General features: G+C 48.6%; 6 protein-coding genes across 6 annotated transcripts; 4 read left to right on the top strand and 2 right to left on the bottom strand.

Annotated features, from left to right (window-relative positions):
- Positions 1-2,154: 2,154 nt before the first annotated feature.
- On the top strand, positions 2,155-9,270 carry BKA55DRAFT_590454 (uncharacterized protein; the record flags this gene model as incomplete). The annotated part of the gene is made up of 8 exons (XM_046195093.1): positions 2,155-4,007; positions 4,292-4,410; positions 4,693-5,778; positions 5,838-6,015; positions 6,233-6,335; positions 6,593-8,929; positions 9,103-9,133; positions 9,179-9,270. 8 exons carry the CDS (start codon positions 2,155-2,157, stop codon positions 9,268-9,270), a joined length of 5,799 nt encoding a protein of 1,932 aa, XP_046053796.1.
- A 557-nt stretch (positions 9,271-9,827) lies between these two features.
- On the top strand, positions 9,828-11,359 carry BKA55DRAFT_606824 (uncharacterized protein). Its single transcript, XM_046196604.1, has 2 exons — positions 9,828-10,458; positions 10,513-11,359. The coding sequence occupies exons 1-2, from the start codon at positions 10,065-10,067 to the stop codon at positions 11,202-11,204; spliced, it is 1,086 nt and encodes a 361-aa protein (XP_046053797.1). The 5' UTR covers positions 9,828-10,064; the 3' UTR covers positions 11,205-11,359.
- A 103-nt stretch (positions 11,360-11,462) lies between these two features.
- On the bottom strand, positions 11,463-12,577 carry BKA55DRAFT_535016 (uncharacterized protein; the record flags this gene model as incomplete). The annotated part of the gene is made up of 2 exons (XM_046189659.1): positions 11,463-12,443; positions 12,497-12,577. 2 exons carry the CDS (start codon positions 12,575-12,577, stop codon positions 11,463-11,465), a joined length of 1,062 nt encoding a protein of 353 aa, XP_046053798.1.
- Positions 12,578-13,447: 870 nt separating this feature from the next.
- Positions 13,448-16,646, top strand: BKA55DRAFT_635755 (kinase-like domain-containing protein; the record flags this gene model as incomplete). The annotated part of the gene is made up of 4 exons (XM_046197015.1): positions 13,448-13,816; positions 13,871-13,957; positions 14,005-14,115; positions 14,162-16,646. Exons 1-4 carry the CDS (start codon positions 13,740-13,742, stop codon positions 16,644-16,646), a joined length of 2,760 nt encoding a protein of 919 aa, XP_046053799.1. The 5' UTR covers positions 13,448-13,739.
- A 265-nt stretch (positions 16,647-16,911) lies between these two features.
- BKA55DRAFT_501946 (uncharacterized protein) lies at positions 16,912-18,221 on the bottom strand (the record flags this gene model as incomplete). Its single annotated transcript, XM_046186876.1, has 2 exons — positions 16,912-17,980; positions 18,031-18,221. The coding sequence occupies 2 exons, from the start codon at positions 18,219-18,221 to the stop codon at positions 16,912-16,914; spliced, it is 1,260 nt and encodes a 419-aa protein (XP_046053800.1).
- A 2,426-nt stretch (positions 18,222-20,647) lies between these two features.
- Positions 20,648-21,352, top strand: BKA55DRAFT_535019 (uncharacterized protein; the record flags this gene model as incomplete). Its single annotated transcript, XM_046189660.1, has 1 exon — positions 20,648-21,352. The coding sequence occupies one exon, from the start codon at positions 20,648-20,650 to the stop codon at positions 21,350-21,352; it is 705 nt and encodes a 234-aa protein (XP_046053801.1).
- Positions 21,353-21,899: the final 547 nt, after the last annotated feature.

Genomic DNA, 21,899 nt, shown 5'->3' on the forward strand with positions numbered 1-21,899 from the left:
TGTTTCAGTCAGCCCATTTTCATCCACTCTGAGCAGGATTGCGTCAGAGGAACAATGAGACGAGAAACTAGAAACCGATGCGTTTATCCAAACATCAAACAGGAAACATTGAATCGTCTGGAAACGTGTCGCGGCGGTGCTGAACTTGAGCTCGTGATACGAGAGTGAGCGTTCCTAACCGGATGCCTCTGAGAGAATGAGTCGTTGGCGGCAATGCTGCGGGGCATTGAGTGGCTACGAAGCGCTCAAATGCCCACATTCTTGCAGCAGGTCTGGCCGTTGACAGCCAGTCCACCCCTGAAGAGTTGAGCAGAAAACTTGGAGTATCCCATTCGCCATTCCAAAAGGGGGCCTGGGTGGTCCCCTGAGCAAGGGCCAGCAAGTGGCTGGTTTCAGAAGCATTGGGTTACCAGGATCTGCCAACAAGCAGCCACTAAATAATGTTCCTTTTCCGCCGGAGGCCTAATTCTGAGATCTGCTAGCGACATCTCTCACCCAATTGGCCATATCTTGCGAAGCCACGCTGTTGCTGGGAGTGCCCCTGCCGTGCTGCAGCTGATGGAGGCTTTTTAAAGTCGGGTGCTAAAGTTCCTAGGTACTCGTGTAAGATGCGTTTAAACGCTCGTGGTTCGTTGTGCCATGAATCTTGTAGCTCTTGTATTGTAAGACATCGGAAGACGTAGTGTAATGCGCGGTCCAACCAGATCGATATGAATTGAATTCTCGGCTATACGGCTCATAGCTGGAAACAGCACGCCCCGCAGGGGGTCCCAGTTATATCCATCCATCCAGACTCTGCGGTGCCGAGCCTAGAAGTCTGGTCTTGTCTGTAAGGGGCTCCTTGTGATAGAGACGAACAGGGAGGGGATCCTCTGCCATGCCATGCCCTGCTGTACGAGTAAATTCTTTCAGCGCCAAGACAAGTAGTACATGACCTTTTCGGCCAAGTAGAATGCTGATTGCCCACTGTATCTGGGCTGACAAGTGAAGTGGCCGTTTACAATACATATTATCACAACGTCCGCTCCACTGGGCTCTGTGTATTGCCTCTTCATTCCTCTTGGTCTTTGCTTCCTGCCGTTTACGGTGGTTTTTTCCCTGTTTTATTTTTATCTTTTTCTTCTTTCGTCCTCGGGACTATTGAAACATTCTTCGCTGAGGCTGGCCACTCTCTAAGTCAATCCGCCTGACAATACTGCTTTCGTCACTGTCGACCACTGTTCACCAGTTCACGCCCTCGTGTTTGTCTCTGCTTGGGGTTTCGGGTCTCAGAACAGGTTGAAACATTGAAAAACAACCGTTTCCCGCTTGGCTACGATTGTCATTGTTTCGTCCGGTCGATCATTCATTTACCTATTGTCTTGTGTGTTGCGACAAAACGCCTCAATTACTTCACTCACTATCATTCTATTCTCACCGCACTCGCGCAAGCGCCCAAACGTCAACGTCGATCGTCTTAAACGCCTGCCTTTATCGATAGGCCTGTGTCTCAATTCGCCCTTGCCTAAGCTTACCTGAAATTGAGCTTCACTTACTCGCGGCAATTGACATCGACCCGTTCTTTACCGCAGATCCAAATCCGCCCAAAGTTGGAGATCATCAGCCTGGCCTGCTTTCTTTCCAACTGCAACTGAGAACATTATCATCACCTTGTGGACGAGGTGAAGACGACTTGGACCTACGTCATTGAGAACTGTCTTGTAGTGACAGTGATCAATACCCAAGTCAGCCTTGTTCTGTGCGGATTGTTTATTGTTCTTCGCTGTCCCTTCGCTCTTGGCCTTTGTGCTGCGCTACATTGTGTGTTGAACACACCTTAACCGGCACCAAATCTCCCAAGTCACCACTGAGCATCTCGCTCGCCGATCACGATTTATCGACACAAGCGCCAAGTCAATCCTTTGTTTACCATCATGTTCTGACACCAAAGAGCGAACACAAGGAGGAACAGCATACACTTACTTTCTTTAAAACCACCACTGACCTCTTGACTCTTATTCGGAGCCTATTGTTCGTCGCACAATTATATTGTCCATCATTCATTCACAGCGACCTGCGACTTCTCCCTCATCATTCGTCTAAAGACCCCGGATAAAAAGAAGCCGACTCTCATTTTTTACTACACTTGCTCCCAGAGAGCAACTACTTAACAAGATGGATTTCACACGGCGCAGGATCGCCGATATCAGCTCATACATACCAACATCGACCCTCAGATCTCGTGCCGAAGCGGCTCCTGCAGATGCTGAGGCAACTCCAAACTATCACTCAAATCTCGATGGTGTAAACCAACCTATGAATTTACTTTTTAAAGATGCTTTGTGGTGGACCTTGGGCATCATGGCCCTTGTCGTTCTGTCCATCAGGATAATTGAGATCCTTTGGATGAGACTCCGCCAGGTGTCGGCCATGAACGTGTCCGGCTCCAAACAAACGTACTGGAGGATATCTCAATGGAGCTGGATGCCAAACGTCAAGAAGAACCTCATCTACGCTCCTCTGTGGAACAAGCGTCACAACCGAGAGTTCAAGCTGTCCTCTGCTATTAGCATGGGAACCCTTCCTTCGCGACTTCATTTCATCATCCTCTTCATCTACCTGGGCAGCAACTTTGCCTATATGTTCGTCCTCAACTGGCACAATGAGAACAAGCTTGCTTTTTGTGCCGAATTACGAGGTCGCTCAGGAACCTTGGCCCTCGTCAACATGGTGCCCTTGATCATTTTCGCTGGGCGCAACAACATTCTCATTGGCCTGCTCAAGATCAGCTTCGATACCTACAATCTTCTACATCGATGGATGGGTCGTATTGTGGTCCTTGAGTCCATTATTCACACTATTGCCTGGCTCATTGTTGCCGTGGACGACTTGGGCTGGGATGGTGTTGGCCATAAACTTTCCCATGGGCTTTTTGAAGGCTCGGGAGCCGTTGGCACGGTTGCTATGACCCTCCTCCTTCTGCTTTCCGTTTCGCCTTTGCGCCATGCCTTTTATGAGACTTTCCTCAACGTTCACATTGTCCTAGCCTTCGTTGCCTTCGTCGCTACCTGGGTTCACTGTGCTTCGTCTGCACTTAAAGGTGGCCTTCCTCAACTTCCCTGGATCATGGCCATCATGGCTATCTGGTTCGCCGACCGCCTCGCTCGTATGCTCCGGATTGTTTTTGTCAACTGGTCTTCCAAGGGGTGGACTGATGCGGTGTGCGAGGCTATGCCCGGCAACGTCACTCGAGTCACCCTCCACTTACCGCGATATGTCGATATTGAGCCTGGCACCCACGCGTACCTGCGCTTTTGGGGCCTTAGTGCTTGGGAGAGCCATCCTTTCTCTATCTGCTGGGTCAATCATGTTCGCGATAACAGCTTGCCAATTGCGGAAAAGGAGCCTCTCCACGCAGTCGACAAGTCAACCATGACCACTACAGTCTCTTTCCTGATTGGAGCCCAGACAGGCTTCACTAAGAAGCTCTTCGACCGTGCCTCCAGATGCCCGCGAGGTCTCCGTATCAAGGCTGCGATGGAAGGTCCCTACGCTGGACATAACAGCCTCGACTCATATGGCCATGCAGTCCTTTTTGCAGGCTCGACTGGAATTACCCACCAAATCTCCTACATCCGCCATCTCCTCGAAGGATATAACCAGGGCACTACTGCTGCTCGACGCATCACACTTGTCTGGATCATCCGCGAATACGAATCTCTCGAGTGGGTGCGGCCATACATGGATACGATTCTTCGTATTCCTAACCGGAAAGACATACTCCGCATCCAGATTTTCGTCACCCGTCCTCAGAACCCACGCGATATTGTCAGTGCTAGCGCCACGGTGCGCATGTTCCCAGGACGGCCAAATGTTCCCCTTATCCTGGCCCGAGAGGTGCAAGAGCAGATGGGTGCCATGTGTGTCACAGTGTGTGGCCCTGGTGCTCTTGCTGATGATGTTCGAGGTGCTGCCCGAGCAGTGCAGGGCTCAACCGTGGTGGACTTTGTAGAAGAAAGCTTTACGTGGTAAACTGCGACCAGAGTGGCGGAAGTAATCAAGAGGTTTCCATTCGAACTGTACATACTTACGGCAAGGGGGGGTTATTTCATGCAGGGAGGTATCTCAGGGACGATCATAGCGTAAAAGCGTTTCCATAAGGCGATCATATTATTAGAGATCTTAGAGAACTATCACTGGGACGATCCACACTCTTTTGTTTGTATAAGTGACATGTTTATATAAACCACGACGTGGGAACACCATGTACTTATTACCATACCTAGTCCCTTAATTGATGAGGCTCAGGCAGCCCAGCCCCTGTGATTTCCACCCAACTAAAGTTGTCAGATCTAATGTTAAATAAGTGTGGAGCACTGAGTTGCTCTTTCCTTCCCGTCCCTGCCTGCCCCGCACACTTTCTCAGGGCAGGTGGGTCTTGTACGTTTAATGGAAAGAAGTACGTACCCACCTCACGTCGCGTTTTCCATTACCAAGGACGCGATTTGTACCACAACTTAATCTTTTTAACTTCAACAAAGCGCTAAGATATACTAATATTGCCTGTTACAAGTCCTCAACGGATTCAAGAGCATAATAAAATTGGACTCTAATTTGATGCCCACGTTTGTACGACTCGCCCTATCGCACGAATGCCTACACGAACACATGATTCCCCGTCGCATTCGCTATCACCGTCGTCGTCCTCACGAGTGACACCAGCGCATCGAGATTTGGCCGTCAGAGAACGGGAGTCAAGTCGCTCCGCATCTGGAGCCAAGAGGAAGCGAGCGGATACAAGAAACGGGGAACCTGCGAGCCATCGAAGACGAACTGTTGAACCTACAGCGGGCAGCGACGACGACGACGACGATGACGATGTCTACGATCCTGACCAGCCACTGGAGGAGCGCCGCAGAGTTCAGCAGGGCTTCAGAGATTTACTTCGCGATGTGACAGAGAACACTGAAGAATACCTACAAGGAGACTCGCGGGGGCTTCACGAGGCCATTCTCCGGGCCGATGAACTATCGAAGAAAGTGCGACAGACAACAGAAGCGACAATTGACTCACGGTTACTTGTTAGCACTACCGATTTATCTTACAGGAAGACTTTGAGACTCACACAAGGCAGCCTTTCTCAAGGCATCGACGTTGATGAGTTCGTTTCAAAATGCATCACATATATGAGACAAGGTCGAGGAATTATGGACGATGATGCACCGGAACTCTCGAGCACCCAACGTCAAAGAAGAAGGACCACAAGAGGGGATGAAGATGGTGAGGACGACATCGGGGATGAGGGCGATATGATGAACTGGCCTCATCTTGGCCGTTTTGCCGGCTTACCTTACATCCGGCGTCCCGCCCTCCCCGGGTTCCTCCTTGGACCTCTGTCAGTCGAGAAGAAGGCTCGCAAGATCACAAAGCGAAGTGCCCCGTTCAGACCTAACAATCTGACTGAGACGCGCCCCGAAGTGCTCAATGTCGAGGATCTGGCCAAGAAGGAGAACGACCTCACCGCAATTTGCGGTAAGATTCTCCATCAATTACAAACTCTTCAGGCGAACATTCAAGAAACTGTGGCGGACCTGATTGATGAAAATATGGACGACGAGGAACAGAACAGAATCATGCATCAGCATGGTCTCCGGAGTACCGGTGGTATTGATTTGATGCGGTTTGTTGTGAATCCCAAATCATTCGGTCAAACCATCGAGAACATGTTTTACGTCAGCTTTCTTGTAAGAGACGGCAGAGTGAAGATCGATTTTGACGAATTCGATTTACCAGCGCTTGGTCAGTTAATCATGGTCGGGACGTCTAAAATTTACTAACTTAATCTTCAGAAATCATAGACAGAGATGTTGAGGCAGAGGAAGAGGAACCGACACGCCACGGGGCGGCGAAACACCAAGCCATTCTTTCCATGGACATGGAGACCTGGCAGGACATCATAGACACTTTCGGCCTCAAGGAGCCCATGATTGCGCACAGAAAGGACGTGACGACTTCGGGACCTGGTGCGCGGGGTTGGTATAGCTGAGCGGGAAAGGGGAAGCATGAACAAACATGTCGAGTCTTTAAAATCTATGATTCATTGTCTTGAAACACACGAGATACCCTTGTTTGCATGTGAGATACCTATCAGGCGGTGATTCGGAGATGGCCAACATGGTGTTGTGCACAGGCCCTGAGCAAACAACCTCTTTTCTTTGTTCCTACTCTTCCCTGACCTCTGTTGTCGGCGTAGTGATGAAAAAGGGTCGATTGGCGGCGATGAGCCTTTGTGCAAGACTGCCTGTGCATGGCAAAAGGGGTGCGCCTCGTTTTATTTCTGGCACATTGGAGATAATGTCAAAGAGAAGCACCCGATTCAAAGAATCTGAATAGACAAAGGCATCCGCGCAGCTGAAAGTCGTCTGTTTAACCGCTTCATAACTCACACCCACTCACTCCTCGTGTCTTCTGATCAAGTTCCAGGCGACTGTTCCAATAATTCTTTTCACTTTGTCGTTGGGCAAAATCAGTTGCTCTTGTCCTGTTCACAGAGGAATCGTGCGGCAACTTTTTCACACATATATATTCAAATCCACCTTTGTTCAATACCCAGGCAGAAAAGATGTCGGTTATTGACCCCTTCAACGAATTTGCAAAGGACCTTGAGGTTCGAATGAACGAAAAAGCTGAGAAATGGGAGTTCAAGAAGGATTCGCTCGCATCAAATCTAGATCATTTTTACGAACAAAGATGTCACAGAGAGTCTCCCAATTTTCCAAAGAAGGCATTGGAGGTCCTGCAAGACTTGAACAAGAAGGCCCATAGTTCGCTTGATGACCTGCTCAAGACGGTCTATGACACACAACGGAGTCAGGACGATGAGTCCAAGCGCCAGATCAAAGATCTGGTGCGAAATATCGATAATCATTATCAAAGTCAGAAGTCACGAAATGATCGCGAAAGGCGTCTTACAAGCCAGCGGTTGCTCGTGATGGAGCAGAGCAAGTCCCCTACCGCTGCATCAAGCCCTGAGCAAGTGCCAGAAGAGACACAACAAAAACATGTCGCGTTCGCGTTAAACCACCCTGGTAGTGCTGGGAAGGCTTTCGAGCTTGCCAAAGCTACTCAAAGGCTCGAACGTCGTAGACATGCCCTTGCGCAGCCAAGATCCACTCGTCTTCCTCGGAGCAAGAAGGCTATGCGCAAGGAAAGGTCTTTGAAACACATAGCCGATTACCCAGCTCTTTCTAGGAAGATCTCATCGCTCAAACGAACGCAAAACTATGGTAGTCCGACAGGAGTGGCTCACCGCACTTCCATCACGCCCCATTGGCTGCCCACAGCGTGTCGGCTCCAAAAGCGGCACACAGCAAGCTCTCTATCGCAAGTGTGCAATGCCTCCCAGTTGCAACGCGACGAGCCTGACGGCGTTCCTAAGAAGATATACGCGAAACCTTCTTTAGAGCAGGAGCTTGGCGCTGCTCACGGTTACGTGCACCCTCACATAGACGATATACTTCTCATAGACGATGCACTTCTTCTTGGACAACAACTCAATGAGGATTACAGTAACATAGTCTCTCTGCCTGACGCTAAAGACTCAGATGGCGGGGATACCGAAGGCGAAGAAATGGCCGAAGGGGGAAAAGAGCAACAGAAGCAGAATGAGGACAATCCCTTGAGAGAAGCTGTGGTTCAAACCAAGGAGAACGATGAACCCAACGACAAGCTTGAAACAAAGACCGGTGGTGCTGAGCATCAGAATCCTCATCATCAAGAGGAAACTCACTCACTGGAACAACTCGACCAATCTGGGCCTCATGGCACCATGCTTTCACCCGAAATGGGACTGCGGCTTTGGGAAGGCCTCATGTATAACATAAGCCGCATCAATTCTGCAATGTCAAGATGCAAAGACCTGGAAATGCGTTTCAACGGCTACAAAACGCAACACAATGAGAGTTCTGTGAACAAGCTAATTGATATCTGCGTACCAGCAACGAAGGGTCAATATCATGAATTCGAGTTGACCATCGGGTTCTTAAAACAGATCTTGTACCATTTGTTCGAAGTCAATCCTCCCCTAGACGCAGCACAGGTAGCGAAAGCCTTTGACTCTATGTATGGATGCTCAGAAACCTCTGCAAGCATGGAAAGCTCTCAATGTTTGTCAACTGCGCCTTGCAGTGGATCTGGCGATAGCACCCTTAACAATAACGACGAGGGTGGTGATAATCTAGAGGTGAACGCATGTAGTGAACCGAAGCGTCCTGTTTTTCCATGCATCAAGTCAGCGGCTAGGTCGACACCTGGAAACTCCCCGGAACTAATTGATTGGAAGCCAGTCATCAAGCAAATCAGAGAGTCCCCGGGTAGAGGTCTTTACCTGAGTCCTCCTTCGTCCGCCGGAACGCAATATTACAGGACCTCGAAAGCCAGCCCGAGAGGCGGAGACTCACCCAGGAAGTGGAGTAGTCCTCAGGAGGAGAATACTCCAAAGAAGGACAGTGATGTTGAGAAGGAGGTTGTTTCTGAAGATGAGAAAGGAAACAGCCCTGTCAGAGACATGTCGAGCAACGGCACCGGTGAATCCTCAGACATACCTGAAGCATCTCGAGAGGCAAACACGCCAGCACCAGGGAACAGTGATGGCGGCGATGATCCAGATCCAGATCCTACTAAAGGGGTTACTACCGATAATGAGTCGTCACATCCCCCTTCGCAATCATTAACGAAGGACTCTGGTATCTTCCAATGGTTGAAAGTGGAGTTTGCGGCCTTGCTATTACTGGTAGGGCAGTTCATAGCCAACCAAGCCGAGGCTTGGGTTCGTGTCGTCGAGTTTGTATATCAACTTCTCTCCTACTCTTATCGCCGTCTCGTCAGGCGTAGGAACGTGGATAACGACGGCAAAGCGCTGATATTCCCTAACCTACCCAGGCATGAGGCCGTTTATTTTGTCCTCAACCATGTTTTCTTCCTGTTTACTCTTGGTTGGTGGTTAGAGGTAGGCCAGGAAAGAGAACTGTGGTATATTGCCAACGGCCAGACGAGGGAGCATATGTTGATATACATGACGATGCAACCGCGGTGGATATCAACTGCCTTCTCTTATTATACGAGCTCGTTGGAGTGCCTCTTTGGACTTCCGGGAGTATTGCTATCCTGGATGTTGGCCGTTCTGACTGTCATTATGCAGCATCTCGGTTCATTGTGGGCGTCTCTAAGAGAGGTCGGAAGTGCAATCTAATCAGGACATACAACCTGGCAGGTAGCCGATGGCAAGGATAGTGGATTTTGCTGGATTATTGGTTTTGTTTGTTGACAGTCGCTTTCGATTATATATATGTGGTTACTTTTGCACGGTTCTTAGCCGTCGTGTTTGGTTGAGGCTTGCACCTAATGTTCTCTTGGTTTTAAGAGTTGAGTCTACATTGTCGATACTGTAAAATATAATATTATCTTGAGTCTTGAATTATCTACGTTTATGACTATAATATCCGCACTGACAAGCTTCCATATAATCCAGCTAGATTCGTTTATTTAACGACTACGACGGATTTAACAAGGGTTTGCAGACAAAATACGCCTTCAAAGTCCTGTATGAAGCCGAGGTTCAGATACCGGGCTCTCGGGGCGACGTAATATGCCGGATGGATTAAGCTAAAGAATATCTATTTGGAATCACTCAATTGTGAGCTGCTGGCAACTTTACAGTATTAACCGTATTAACCGTATTAACCCCCTCCTAGACTATTTGTCAGGGGAAGCTACCTTAGCTAAGTACGTAGTAGATAAGAGAATTGAATGGGTTGTGCTTTATCCCGGCATAAATGCAGCGTATTACAGAGCAATACAGAAGTAAGATATTTCAAATATTCACATGTTGCTCCATTGTATCCACTTTTAATGCATTGAATTAGCAGCCCCGATTTCCAGGGTTTTGGGCCAACTCAGACAGAGTCGGCCGATTGCATGGATCGGAATGTTGATGTCATTGAAGAAATGCAAAGACCAATTCTCAACTGGCATATTACCAATTCAAGTTCAAGCTCCGCCTCGACATTGGATGACAATTACTCGTGATGATACGTTCAACGTCCCGAATTCAATACTTAAACTTCAAAGCATCCAGATTATTCCAGCAACAACAGCAACAGCAACAAAGATTCTTTCTGCTTTCACGTGCATTTAAACAGACTTTAACACACGACTTCAACGTCATACATCTTCAACCTCGTATTGCGACATCATCAATCAAAAGACCCAAACTCACAACCTCTTTCACTCTACCAGCACAGAAACATAAATTCAGTGCACAATTAGAAACGTCCAACTCAGCAGAAATGTCGTCCAAACTCATCCCTTCAGACCCTGATCATGTCATGGTCATTCGCAATGTCACCCCCAACATTGCCACTTTCTCAGTCCCCTTTTCACGATTTGGAAAGGTCAAGATTGGTGGCCGAGGCACTCTTGGTATGTATGCTCTTCTGTCCATAAGTAATTCCGCGCAATACTGACATTCAACAGTCAAGCTCACTTCTGGAGGCCTTGCCATCTTCTCACCAGTCGCACTCACCAAAGCCACTCAAGCCAAAGTCATGGAGATGGGAGGCGATGTCCGCTATATCGTTGCTCTGGACTATGAGCACCACATCTTCATTTCTGAGTGGAAAAAGGAGTATCCCTCAGCCAAGATCATCGGCCCAGAGGGTCTGCCAGAAAAGCGCGCCAAGCAGACCGATGATCCCAAGATCAACGACGATGAGTTTGCTGTCGTCTTCAAGAAAGAAAACAAGCGGGAAATCAAGATTGATCCCGAGTTTGATGCCGATTTCGACTATGAATACGTTGACGGCCACGCCAACCTTGAGATTGTCTTCTTCTACAAGCCCGAGCAAGTCCTCATTCAGGCCGACCTTCTCTTCAACCTCCCCCCCACTGAGCAGTACAGTAAGGTACCCGAATCAGAATTGCCCGCAGATGGAGCTGTTGGCAAGCTCTTCGCCTGTGTCCAGAACCCTCGTGGCGACACCAAGTGGTTACAGCGATTCAACTGGTATCTTCTCGCCAAGAACCGCGAGAGTTTCAACGACAGTATGGCGCAAATCGCCAAGTGGGACTTTCATACCATGATTCCTTGCCATGGAGATGTTCTGGAGGGGGATGGAAAGGATGTGTTTATGAAGGTGTTTGACTGGCATCTCCAGGGACACAAATAGATGTAAAGAATGATGAGACGATGACAATGTGCGAGTAGAGCATTAGGGAGTTGGGGAGTGGTATACAAAAATTTGTAGTAATTTGTAAAAATAGTGTAGATATGTCTGAGAATTTCTTTGATTAATTGACCGACTAGTCTAATAGTCTTCCAAGGATGAACCACTTATTACCTCTTAAAAATTGTAATATTGTATTATGGCCTTAAGAGATTATAATGATTTAAAATTTCGAACATTGACTAAACATTGGGTATAATACTATTTTGAAGCCGAAACGCCAGTATTGCAACAATCATCCATGCATTTACTTTTACCCTTATCCAGTGTACGCCTTTTGATACCTTCGCTTTGATCGGTCACGATCTCATCAGGCATAAACTCTCGATTGCGCGACGACTCCGCAGCAGAAATGTTCGACTGCTTCCTCACTCTTTCTAAATGTGTAGCCTCAGGGGTAGCTGATGGTTGTGTCGATTGCTTCCTTGAGGGAGGCTCAGGCTCCATCTCTACGAATCCAAACATAGGACGCTCAGCACCGATCAGTTCTCCTCCCTTGTGAACATAATCGCGAAGTTTCCCGAGTATAGCAAACTCAACCTTGAGCTTTACCGAGTAGGCCACTGCCTTTATGCCCTGTTGCCAAAGGAAATTGTTGGTAAAGCCTACAGCGAGGAGGGTGACGTCGACTAGCACGATTCCCACGTTTATAGCAAACAGGTGCCAGATTATTCGAGTGGTTTGGTTTTCGGCTTCTTTTCTCTTGATGATCTCCATCGTTTTCCAAATGTAAAGACCTGAAAGTAGGAAATTTTGCGCACAAAAGAATGCCAACTGAACTTTTTGAACCTTGATGAAGGCACCGTTGCGGTCGAGTTTTTGTTGCGTGCTGATAGCAAACAAGAGAACCGTAACTGTTGTGTGCCATATAATAGCATTGAGGATAATCATCCATTTGGTAACCTTCAAAATGGTGACGTTTTTGACGAGTAAGTTGAGTCGAGAATATAGAACAAGAGCTTGGCCGGTAGTCAGGAGTATCCAGCCAATGTCGTTTATGAGCAGGTCTGCAACGTCTCCTATAACATCGAAATAGCGAACCAGCCAACCAGTGGCATACGGCAGTACACCGATAGAAGCCACGGCGAGACTCCATGAGAAGAGGTCGTTGTGCCGCCTGGATGATGTCAAGATGAGGAGAAGCAGCTCGATGCCATTGTACAGCGAGATAGTGGCACATGTCTATAAGGCGTGTTAAATGGGGATTCGAGTATCGAATTCGACAGGGGTCGTACTATGACTATCATGGCCTCTGGGGTATATCTCCCCGACGACGTAAACTTGGAGGCGGCATCGGTGCGTCTCGAAAGAGACATGTTGGCCTACGTTGGGCGAGAAGATGCCGTGTCATGAGTTGAAGCAGCAGAGAACAATGCTCTAGAGAGAGAAAGCATCGAGTCCGAGAGTTGAAGGCTGTTGAGATTAGTTATGACGCCTCAAAAGGCCGCACGTGATAGGTGCTCTTAGACCTGCAGGCGAAGGAGGCTCAGATGCTAGGCTTGCTAGGCCAGGATACGAAATACCTAAAGTTTTGGCGCATGTCCCCGAGGGAAATTCATTGATTGATGGGGATGATAGTGTGGCTTCTAGGTTTGGGCTATGCGCTTTGAAGTTTGGGATGCGCCTAGCTATGCAATATCCATGTCCGCTATGGGACAGGACCGCGGATCGGGATAAGTGCCGCAGAGGGTCGCTACGTAGTATCAAGTGAACCAATGTTGGGGACTGGTCAATTTAGTCGGCCGACGGGATGGATAAGAAAGTCTGGGGTCATTAGGCATCGACAATTGCCATTGCCATGTCTATGTTTGGCTATTCAGGGGCACTTATAGCTCGACTAGCAATGCTACGTAGTATCTTGGTTGATATTCGGGAAATGAGTTTTTACATATGCCGCTGCTTGGTTGATGAAGATACGAGAAAATTTCATCAATAGTCATTACAGACTGGGAAGTGAGTAGCCAGATAAAAAGCAAAAATGTGTCAATCCTCAGTCCGGTAGTAGAGGTTCCGAACAAGCAGTAACGGCAGCTGATCAAGGAACTAGCCACAAGAGGGAATTCGTAGACAAGCAAACAAAAACTTGGTTAGTGGTTCAACCAATGATTGAGTAGGAAAGTACGTGGATAAGAGAAACATTTCTGTTTCGGTTGCTGATCGAGGAGGTAAATGAATCTTGGCTTTGACGAACAGTCAAACTCGGAGCGCTAGGTAGAGTGCCTAGGAGTGCTAACCTACCTAAGCTGAGGTAGACCTTATGACGGGGCTTAGGGGTCCCATGTGATCTTCTCCACAGTGGGTGAGCTGAGCTGAGCTGTGAACGTCACCCTACCTTATCTTATCGCACCTCAACACCAGCCACTACCTTCGTGCCTATGTTCATATCGCAACTCAAAACCTCCAACACTAACAATAGCTCTCATTCTCTCCACGCATCATCCACCTCCCTTCTATTTCCACAGAATGACATAGCGCATCATGTCTGAGTACGGGCGCATGGACCCGTTCTCCTTTGCGGGTTCCAAGGATGTCCACCATCCTGTGACCATTCGCATGTAATGCCCCTCGAACCCCTCCATCATGGGGATGCTGAAGCTGACTTCTGGCAGAATGAACCTTGAGGGCGACGAACCTCCCTTCAAGTACTCAACTCTTCTCGAGCGACCCGACTTGCGCCACGTTGGCTCTAACATTAGGTGCGCGACATTGCCCACTACCGTGACCTTCGCGATATGCTAACAAGAGCTGTTAGCCCATACTCTGACCTTTATGTCACAGTCCAGATTTGGGCTGGATCAAAACCCTTGACTGTCCCTGTTCAGACCGCCTATAAACCTTTTCGATCCGAGCGAAAGTACGATATCCCCCGAATGTGATAGCGCATATATTGACCAAGTTAGATGGAATGAGTGGCTACAGTTGCCTATCACATACGACTCCTTACCAGCAAACTCATGTTTGGCTATAACAGTATGGGATTTATCACCGACTGGAGGTAAAGGGGCAATAGGCCATGCTATTCCGTTTGGCGGTACGACGCTGCCCATGTTTGACGAGGACAACCAAGTACAGAAGGGAAGACAAAAGTGTCTTATTCACCGATACCAGAATGCAGACGGTACCGATAGCTCAACAACACCCGCACTGGTTTCGACGAAAAAGAAACCAACGCGAAAAGGGCAAGTCCCTCCACTAGATAAGGATGCAGAGGAGTTAGAACGAATGGAGACCTTGTTCAAGAAACACGAGATGGGCGAGATACCTCGGGTTGACTGGCTGGATCAGATGGTCTTTCGAAGCTTTGAGAAACGAGGCCTACAAGCTGCCAAATCGTCAATGAAAATGCTCCAGAGACAACGAGCTATCAACGGGGAGAACGATCCAGACAATCAAGATGGTGAAAACAAGGATGGACGTCCTGGACAGTCGACATTCTTACTGAACGTGGAGTTACCACGTTTCGATTTTCCTGTCGTCTTCGCTGACCACGAATACGATCCGCCCCCGATTTCAGCTCTCCAGAACCTGTCGGTTTCGCAGGCAAGCCTCGCAAATCGTCAGCCAGAGGTTCATTACGGCCCAGGCATCAATGCCGTGGGTGAGAGCTCTTCGGCACCAGGGAGACGGCTTATCAAAGTTTATGATCCTGAAGCTGGATACAGGGACAACCCTGCAGAGGCCAAGCATCGAAGACTATTCAGAAGCTCGTATAGGCACGGCATCATCGATAAGAACTTGAAACCGAATGCCAAGGTTCGAGATGAACTAAATCTCATCATGTCATATTCTCCAACTCATGTCCTCACCCCAGAGGAGGCAGATCTGGTATGGAAGTTCCGTTATCATCTGACCAGAGACAAGAGGGCTTTGACAAAGTTTGTCAAATCTGTCAATTGGAGAGATCAGGGTGAAGCGAGACAAGCTATTCAAGTTCTCAGTCGCTGGACTGCGATTGATGTTGACGATGCGCTCGAGCTCCTCGGGCCATCCTTCGATAACTCTGCTGTGCGGTCATATGCCGTAGACAGATTGCGAAAAGCTGACGACCAGGAACTCCTGCTTTATCTTCTTCAACTTGTTCAAGCGCTCAAGTATGAGCACATATCAGCAGATTCAGACGAGGAAAGTAGCCACGATTCATCCCTGGCCCGTTTCTTGATCCAGCGTGCAGCAGCCAACTTTCTACTCGGCAACTATTTCCACTGGTATCTTATGGTTGAATGCGATGACGCCAGCCCTGAGCAAGGTATTGATAACCGCAACATCTACCGCAAGGTCGCATACGACTTCATGGCCGAGCTTGTCAAACAGCCTGATGGCCAGGAAACGCGCAAGACTCTTTTGCGACAAGCAGAGTTGGTTGCCATTCTCTCAAGGATTGCTCAAGAGGTCAAAACCTCGAATGAATCAATTCCAAAGAAGGTCGACCGAGTTAAGCACTTTCTGGCCGATCCCAAGAACGAGTTGTTATCATTCGATCCGCCTTTACCAATGCCACTTGACCCTTCAGTCTTGATTACGAGCATCATACCAGATCAAACAGTCGTCTTCAAGTCTTCACTCAACCCGTTCAAGTGCACCTTCAAGACAACAACCGGGAGCTCATATGCCATTATCTTCAAGCTGGGTGATGATCTTAGACAGGATCAGCTTGTTATCCAGATCATCACTCTTATGGATCAACTGCTGCAGAAAGAGAACCTTGATCTCAAGCTGTCACCCTACAAGATCTTGGCGACGAGTACTTCTGCGGGCGCTTCGCAGTTTGTACAATCTCAAAGCTTGTCAAGTATCGCCGGCAAATTCAAAAACAACCCAGCTTTGGCCTACCTCAAGAACCACAACCCGGATGACAATCAACCCCTTGGAGTCCGACAAGAAACCTTAGACACATATGTTAGGTCTTGTGCAGGATACTGTGTCATCACTTATATCCTCGGCGTTGGCGATCGTCACCTGGAAAATCTGCTTCTTGCACCTGACGGCCACTTCTTCCATGCCGACTTCGGCTACATTCTTGGCAGAGATCCCAAGCCTTTTGCGCCTCTGATGAAGCTGTCCAAGGAGATGGTGGATTGCATGGGTGGCGTGAACTCAGAGTATTACAAGCAGTTCAAACAGTACTGCTTCCTTGCGTTCACGGCACTACGCAAAAACTCAAATCTTATTCTCAATCTCTTTAGTCTCATGGTCGATGCCAATATCCCTGATATCCGACTTGAGCCTGATAAGGCAGTGCTCAAGGTCCGAGACCGTTTCCACTTGGAGTTGAGTGAAGAAGAGGCACTGAGTCACTTTGACCGGATCATTGAGGAAGCCCAAACATCTTACGCTCCTGTTGTCATTGACAAGCTGCATGAGTGGGCACAGGCTTTCAGGGCATAGAATGATTGCTGATGACATGGGGGAAAGGAGTTGGGGCGTTTATATAATATATATTAGCTTTGGCCAGGCAATAAACCAGTGATCTGATTATTCACGTTTGTCATTTATTTCGTTAAGGACTCGAGTCTGTTATACCCCTCACATGGTTTAAGGAGTGGCTACCTATCACACTTTGTAGTGATCTGCTTCAACTGTCCATGTGGGACCGGCCGAACCAGTAAATCACGATGTACGTTATACTATTACTCACAGCTTTTTATCCCCCTTATGTCTCGCCAAATGTGAAGATACCCTTACCCTTACGGAATCCCTCAAGACCCTGCTGTACAGCCTTGCGCAGAGTCTCCTCCTCTGTCTCCCAATCCCACTTAACCTCCTCGATAGGGACGTCGCGGAACTGGCCAGATCGAATGAGCTGGAGAATATCGTTGATGGCATGTCTCCTGCCGGTAGGGTCCTCCTCATTGAGTCTGCTGAGCCAGAAACCAAGGAAACGGACGTCCTTGAAGATAAGAAGAGCAAGGGGTAGTGAGACTGGCTGCTTAGCCATGCCACCGTAAGAGACCATAGTAGCGCCTTTGCCAAGAGATCGAGCGATGGTGGTTGCTGACTTGCCTCCAACACAATTAAGACCTAGACCGATCTCCTCACGGCCCTTGCGGGTGATATGTGCTAGTTGATCCTTCCACTGGGGAGCTAAGAACTGGGTTTCGGTAACGACAACATCTGCGCCTAGGTCTTGAAGCTCCTTCTTTAGAGCGTTTGTCGCCCTGGGTGTTTCGCGATCGCGAATAACGTTGATGCTCCTCAAGCCCCAGAGCTTTCCGAACTGGATGGCAGCTCGGCCAACACCAGAGTTGGCACCATTCTGAATGAACCATTGACCACTGCCAACTTCAAGGGGGCGCATGCCCATACCAGCTTGAAGCCCAGCACTGGGTCCATAATGTCGCAGGATGCGGTAGGCGGTGCATGGGTTGACGCTGACGGTCGCGACTTGTGTAGGCGTCAAGCCCTCCTTATCGATCTTGATGAACTTATCGGCCTCAGCAATGGCATGTGTCCTCCAAGTACCGAACTGGCCGATGGCGGGGATGACCCAGTCGCCTTTCTGTAGCGAGGAAGAGGGCGAGCCTGTAGAAACGACCTCGAAAACACCTTCGTTACCAGGAATGGCAGAAGGCTCAGCGGTGCCAATTAGGTTGGTAAAGGGAGGCATAGAGCCATAAACTCCCTGGACTGTGTTGACATCGGCGGGGTTGATGGGAGCAGCGAGAGTTCGGACGAGGACCGAATCCGAGGGAATGGAGGGGGAGACAGAGTGACTGTGAAGTCTATTGACAGTTGTCAGTTTTGTCTACGGTGAGATACCTAATGTACATACTTGAGAACTTTATCTGGGTCTCCAGGCTTTGAGAAGACAAGAGCCTTGGCCTGTGTGTAGCCATAAGGACCCGACTTATATCGTGCCGCGATTATGGGAAGTCGGGTCATATGTTGAACACTAAGCTTAGCCGAAGGCCTCGCAAGGCCCGAAGCGAGTGGCCTGAGGCGCAGACACTGCGAGCTAGCCATGATGAAGGTCTATATCAATTGTCAAACTGAAATAAGATACTTGATTGCCTTTCTTCAATTGACGTTGATGCTTGATTCAAGCTTGACGAAACAAGTTCAGCCGAGCTCGGTTCAAAACGATTCAAGCTCTATGACGTGAAATGTTGATAAGCCAATTAGATTATGCGAATAAACGGGACCGAATCCCAGAGAGACAGAAATTCTGGACCTTCTGAAGATTCTGGAGGGTCCAAGTCCAAATTCAAGGCCCAAATCGAATGTGGGTGGGATAGACTAACGGATCCAATCCCGCGTTTGTGGAACGCGGGGGCCTTCCTAGATCGGGAGATGTCGACGAGACTGGTAACACATGAGATAAGATTGGGAATAGCGGCAGAGTTTCTACAGCTTGAATAGGGAACGAGAATTGTCTGACTGCGCTAGCTTAGGCGGCTGTGAAAAGCTGAGGTACTTGACGATACTTCTCCTGTCATGACTCGCAATGGTGAGTAACGGCCCAAAGGGATCAGAGCCTTTTACTGCAGATGCTGGAGGTTGGCTAGGGGAGGCAAGAAAACTTAGGACCTCTATCCTAAGTGACAAAAAGACTTATTAGGTACATTTAGTATAGTTTTAGTAAATCTTAGACTTAGGTAGTTATTTTTGACACTATACCTTATGTCAGAAGTTTTCTTACTCCCCAAGGGTTGGATACCTAGACTAGTAAAAAGGTTGATCCTATAACTTGTTTCTCTTATGCACGATAAAGGGAGGATAGTCATAGTCCGATCTTGAATCGCTCTAACAAAAAAAAAGGCAAGACAATCGTGCCGTGAGTGAAACATGTTTTAGCCTCTGGAGCGGGTTCCTGGTCTCCCGTGGAAACGCAATCCAGTCCAACCAAGAATTTCTTTCTGCTGCTTGAGTCGTTGTGTTGAAACTGCGCCTCGAGTGCCAAGGTACTTGTGATGATAGATACGAGCTATCCGAAGAGTAATCTCGGCAAGAAGGCAGCTTGTGAATATGGTCAATGGTATAGCACTATTGACAGATAACAGCTCTTCACTACCTCAATTATCGACATGGACCGTTTGATATAGGCCCGGGTGAAACATGTTGGCGCCAACGTTTCTTCTCTCCATCGAATGGATGGTTCATCGAGTCTTGACACACGTCTGTGGCGTTAAGAAAAGGGTGTTTTCTCGGAGTTGGAAGGGAGAAAAGACAAGGGAGCAGTGAATATGATGAATTGACTTTCGAATCTTATGTGATCAAATCAGCGATCAATCGGTGCTTCTTTTTTTGAGTTTCCGATATATTACGAGTACATAGCAGACTTGATTCAACCTTATTGCTTCGGAATCGTTCGCCATTTGGTGTCATTTTATTCAATAGTCTCGGTCTGTCCCGTGGTCTTGAGTGATTGCATGATGGCTTCCAAGATTCAAAGTCGGTACTTTCAAGGTACCTGTAAGTTCTGACAGCCACACGCTGCAAGAGGGGCCGCTATCCCCCATGGCGACTAGACCAATCACCATTTCTGGTAACGCAGGCACTAAGCAGTACTTTGTGTGCCAAAAGATGCCCAACTCGCGTGGCTCCAGCAGGGTCCAGGGAAGAGCGGGCTCGTTGCAGTCTCTCAGGGGCAAGGTCTGAAAAGGAAATAATTGTGTGGCACTGAGAGCTCAAAGTACCTCCAAAGTAGCTTTATTAGGTTCGCTGCCAGCCACGACATTCTCCACTTACATCAGGAAGGTCGTACTGTACCTACCATATGGCTCTATGGCTCTTTCCTCCTACCTAAGACCCCGTCTTGTACCAATTCTTCTCCTGTGAACATATTCTCCTCCCTCTCTCCTCTCCATTCAATTTCTCTCTCTTCTATCCTACAACATCTACAGCCTCAAAATATCTCTACATCAACTGCACATCGCCTCAATTGCTCCCCACGTCTAGGATCATCGTCCTTGTTCCCAAAAAAGCACGCCACGCCGCGTGTTGAATCCCTGCAACTTGCAGTCAACCACAAGCCACCAGACCCTTGCTCCAATTTTCCACCTCTACCTTACCTTACGCTACGCTACAGCACTGTGCTGTCTGCGTCTGTACCTTGCCTCGTTATTCTGCGGTACCTCTTCACCCTGGTCGGGCCAGAGCCGTTGACTAGAACTCTCCTTTCTCTTCGCCCTGTTCTTGCGGGGAGTTTGAGACTCAGCTTCGTCATCTTAACCCGCTTGCTGGATCCCAGTCATCAATTACAGCTTCATTGAGAGTTTTGATTGCCATTTCAATTCTCTTTTGAGCTCCTTGGCCCTCGCTTCGCCTATCCTTCTTTGCTGAATACCCCTTTCCGAATTCGGGCCCTCGCCATCGACCTGCCTTCTTCCATTCTCCGTCCGATCCGCCTTGTATCGTATCGTGCACGAATCACCGATTTATTTTCCATCATGTCGTCTCTTTTTGGCAAGAGCGGCGGAGGTTCGCGATTCCAGCTGCCCGCTCTCAACCTCAACTTTGGTAGTATCACAGACGGCACCAATATCCCACCGCCTCCGGAATCACCTGTGCAGAAGGTCCCAACTCCTCCACAGACACCTCCACCCGTCAAGGAAGCCAAGGACGAATCCCAAAAGGAGCCAGGACAGGATACATACAGCAGTGTCACCGAGGACGTCAATAAGAACACACCTCAGCCAAGCATTACTGCTTCTTCCAATGGTAATCTCGCTGGAACCAAACGCTACGCCGACGAGGATGCTCCTTTGAGCCCAGCTGCTTCAAGCCGCCAAGGCAGCATCCGTCGCCTATTCAGTAGAACCATGTTGAATAACAGTTATGCAGAGGGCCAGATATCATCGAACGCAAGTGTCCCAGCCGCCGGCGCTGGTGGCCTTGCCCGGCCTAACAGCCAGGGCGGTGCAAGCTATCTCGACGAGCGCAAGTCTAGGAGAACCAGCGGCTGGTTCAGACGCATGAGAACCGGAGAGACGATCCCCAACAAACGAGCCAGTACCATGTTTATGGACGAGGGTCCTCGTGCACCGACACCCAAGAAGCAATCCGGCCCGCCGCCTCCCATGATACCCGAATTGACCGACCTCGAAAAGGACAACGGAAGCTTAGGTTCTGATCTTTTCAAGAACATTAAGTAGATCGACGTTTTCATACGACACCTAGAGCCAAATGCGCCTGCCGTGCTCGACTCGCCAATAATGGCTGGACAGCCACCCCGTTTTTCCCTTTCAACTATTTACATATTCAAAGACCAGAAATTGAGACAAGACAACACATTACACCTATTTTTATTATTATTATCGATCGAGCCAGAAGTAGCAGCAGCATAACATGGGTCGGTCCAACCCTTTTTGAAAACACGTTTCTTCTACCGCAGCCGTTTTCTGCGCAACGAGGCGGATGTTTTCAGCCCATGTCTTGGGGGAAAGGGTGTCTGCAGTGGAGCAGGGGGGAATGGGGAGAGGAGGATTCAAGAGCAGTGCAGTGTGATGAAGGCAGCTCATCAAGATACCCAACTCGTTTCGCGAGCTCACTTATCCGGTGTGCGAATTATGGATTTGTTTTCTTCTTGTTTGGCATTGCTTTAGTTGTCTATGCTATGCGCTATGATACTACAATGCAGTGTATCATGGTCATGTTACGGGTTTCATGTCACTATTTGTCATTTATTACTTGCCACCATCA

Source organism: Fusarium redolens (genome assembly GCF_020744475.1).
Source record: "Fusarium redolens strain MPI-CAGE-AT-0023 chromosome Unknown BKA55scaffold_3, whole genome shotgun sequence".
In the NCBI taxonomy this organism is placed as follows: Eukaryota; Fungi; Ascomycota; class Sordariomycetes; order Hypocreales; family Nectriaceae; genus Fusarium; species Fusarium redolens.